The sequence below is a fragment of the Furipterus horrens genome, unplaced genomic scaffold (assembly GCF_987537825.1).
Source record: "Furipterus horrens unplaced genomic scaffold, mFurHor1.1.pri manual_scaffold_2, whole genome shotgun sequence".
NCBI lineage: Eukaryota > Metazoa > Chordata > Mammalia > Chiroptera > Furipteridae > Furipterus > Furipterus horrens.
The window spans coordinates 179,236,407-179,239,981 of NW_028327172.1; the positions used below are offsets into that span (position 1 = coordinate 179,236,407).

Consider the following 3,575-nt stretch of genomic DNA (forward strand, 5'->3'; position numbering starts at 1 on the left):
TACCAATAACAAAGAAGGAAATTGAAATAGTAATAAAAAATCTCCCTGCACACAAAAGTCCTGGACCAGATGGCTTCACAGGCGAATTTTACAAAACATTTAGGGAAGAACTAACTCCTACCCTCCTTAAACTATTCCAAAAAATCCAAGAAGAGGGAAAAATCCCAAACTCTTTCTATAGAGCCAGTATTACCCTAATCCCCAAACCAGGTCAAGACACAACCAAGAAAGAAAACTACAGGCCAATATCACTGATGAACATAGATGATAAAATCATCAATAAAATTTTGGCAAACAGGATCCAGCAATGCATCAAAAAGATCATGCACCATGATCAAATGGGATTCATCCCAGGGATGAAAGGATGGTTTAATATTTGCAAATCAATAAATATAATGCATCACCTAAACAAAATGAAGGACAAAAATCACATGATCTTATCAATAGATGCAGAAAAAGCATTTGATAAAGTACAACACCCATTTATGATGAAAACACTCAGCAAAATGGGAATAGAGGGAGCATACCTTAACATCATTAAGGCTATATATGAGAAGCCTGAAGCCAACATCATACTCAATGGACAAAAACTGAAAGCATTCCCCCTGAAATCAGGAACTACACAAGGCTGTCCACTCTCTCCACTCCTATTCAGCATAGTATTGGAAGTCCTAACCACAGCAATCAGACAAGAAAAAGAAATAAAAGGCATCCAAATTGGGAAAGAAGTAAAATTATCATTATATGCAGATGACATGATAGTATACCTAGAAAATCCTATAAAGTCCACTAAAAGACTACTCAACATAATGAGTGAATTTGGCAAAATAGCAGGGTACAAAATAAATATACAGAAATCTAAGGCATTTCTGTACACCAACAATAAAATAGCAGAAACAGAGACAAAAAAAAATACCATTTACTATAGCAACAAGAAAAATAAAGTACCTAGGAATAAATTTAACCAAAGAGATAAAAGACCTGTACTCTGAAAATTACGTAACATTGAAGAAAGAAATTAAGAAAGATACAAGTAAATAGAAGCAAATACCATGTGGTTGGATGGGAAGAATTAACATCATTAAAATGGCCATACTACCCAAAGCAATTTACAGATTCAATGCAATCCCTATTAAAATACCAATGACATATTTCACTGACCTAGAATATATACTCCAAAAATTCATATGGAACCAAAAAAGACCTTGAATAGCAAAAGCAATCTTGAGACAGAAGAACACAGCAGGAGGAATCACAACACCAGATATCAAACAATACTACAAAGCCACTGTGATCAAAACAGTCTGGTACTCACATAAGAACAGACATATAGATCAGTGGAACAGAATAGAGAGTCCAGAAATAAACCCAGGCCTCTACGGTCAACTAATCTTTGATAAAGGAGGAAGGAACATAAAATGGAGTGAGAAGAGCCTCTTTAACAAATGGTGCTGGGAGAACTGGACAGGGACATGTAAAAAAATGAAACTAGACCACCAACTTACACGACACACGAGAATAAACTCAAGATGGATCAAAGACTTAAATGTAAGTCATGACACCATAAAAATCCTAGAGGAAAACATAGGCAGGATAATTTCAGATATCTCACATAAAAATATCTTCACAGACACATCTTCTAAAGCAAGAGAAATAAAGGAAAAAATAAACAAATGGGACTACATCAAAATAAAGAGTTTCTGGGTGATCCTGACCTTCAGTGTGTGGGTTCCAGCGCTATGGCGCCCTCCAGGAAGTTTTTCGTGGGGGGGAACTGGAAGATGAATGGGCGGAAAACGAATCTGGGGGAACTCATCAACACCTTGAATGCCGCCCACGTGCCGGCCGACACCGAGGTGGTTTGTGCACCCTCCACCGCCTACATTGACTTTGCCAGGCAGAAGCTAGATGCCAAGATTGCCGTGGCTGCTCAGAACTGCTACAAAGTGACTAATGGGGCCTTTACTGGGGAGATCAGCCCTGGCATGATCAAAGACTGTGGAGCCACATGGGTAGTGCTTGGGCACTCGGAGAGAAGGCACGTCTTTGGGGAGTCAGATGAGCTGATTGGGCAGAAAGTGGCCCATGCCCTGTCCGAGGGACTTGGAGTGATCGCCTGCATTGGGGAGAAGCTAGATGAAAGGGACGCTGGCATCACTGAGGAGGTCGTTTTCGAACAGACCAAGGTCATCGCAGATAACGTGAAGGACTGGAGCAAGGTTGTTCTGGCCTATGAGCCTGTGTGGGCAATCGGTATAGGCAAGACTGCAACACCCCAACAGGCCCAGGAAGTACACGAAAAGCTCCGGGGATGGCTTAAGTCCAATGTCTCTGATGCAGTGGCTCAGAGCACTAGCATCATTTATGGAGGTTCTGTGACTGGGGCAACCTGCAAGGAGCTGGCTAGCCAGCCTGATGTAGATGGCTTCCTCGTGGGTGGTGCGTCCCTCAAGCCTGAATTCGTGGACATCATCAATGCCAAACAATAAGCCCCATCCATCTCCCCTACCCTTCCTGCTATGCCAAGGGCTATGAAGCTCAGAAGCCCAGCAACTGCTCCCCCCTCCCCCACATGCTTCTGATGGTATCACCTGTTCCTTCTTGTGGCCTAATCCAAACTGTACTTCTTTACCATTTACATTCTACCTTGTAATGGTTGGGACCAGGCCAATCCCTTTTCCACTTACTATAATAATTGGAACAAAACCTGTCCTCAAGGCGGCTTCTCCTTGGCTGAGAGGTGGAAGGGGTAGTTTGCTCATGGGTCCCCTCAGTCCCCAGTGAAGGCGTGAAAGAGAAGCCATCCTCCTCATCTATCTCGCACCATGGGGCCGTGGGCTGGGAGAGAGCCCTGTCCCCCCGTCAGAGGCCAGGGGTTCTGCTCTCCCCCCTGGTGCCAGCACCTGTGTGTGTTGTGTATGTGAGCAGTCCCACTTGGGTGGGGGTGAATAAACACCTGGCACTAAAAAAATAAAATAAAATAAAGAGTTTCTGCTCAGCAAAAGAAAACATCAGCAAGATGAAAAGGAAACCGACCATATGGGAAAACATATTTGCCAATGATATCACAGACAGGGGACTGATCTCCAAAATATATAAAGCACTTATACGACTCAACAACAAGAAAACAAACAACCCAATTAAAAAATGGGCAAAGGACCTGAACAAACACTTCTCCGAAGAGGACATACAGAAGGTCCATAGGCACATGAAAAAATGCTCAACATCATTAGCCATCAGGGAGATGCAAATAAAAACCACAATGAGATACCACCTTACACCTGTCAGAACGGCCATCATCAACAAATCAACAAACAAGTGCTGGCGAGGATGTGGAGAAATGGGAACCCTACTGCACTGTTGGTGGGAATGCAGACTGGTACAGCCACTATGGAAAACAGTATGGAATTACCTCAAAAAACTAAAAATGGAACTGCCTTTTGAACCAGAGATTCCACTGCTAGGATTATACCCGAAAAATCATAAAACACTAATTCAAAAGAACTTATGCACCCCTATGTTCATAGCAGCACTGTTTACAATAGCTAAGTGCTAGAAACAGCCTAAATGCCCAT

General features: G+C 42.6%; 1 protein-coding gene across 1 annotated transcript; it reads left to right on the forward strand.

The window, feature by feature from the left end:
• Nucleotides 1-1,709: 1,709 nt before the first annotated feature.
• LOC150020078 (triosephosphate isomerase-like) lies at nucleotides 1,710-2,712 on the forward strand. The gene has a single exon (XM_090268156.1). The coding sequence runs from the start codon at nucleotides 1,740-1,742 to the stop codon at nucleotides 2,487-2,489; it is 750 nt and encodes a 249-aa protein (XP_090124282.1). The 5' UTR covers nucleotides 1,710-1,739; the 3' UTR covers nucleotides 2,490-2,712.
• The last annotated feature ends 863 nt before the right edge of the window (nucleotides 2,713-3,575 follow it).

Coding starts and splice junctions, on each gene's coding strand:
- LOC150020078 (XM_090268156.1), top strand. CDS start 1,740: ATGGCGCCCTCCAGGAAGTTTTTCGTGGGGGGGAACTGGAAGATGAAT.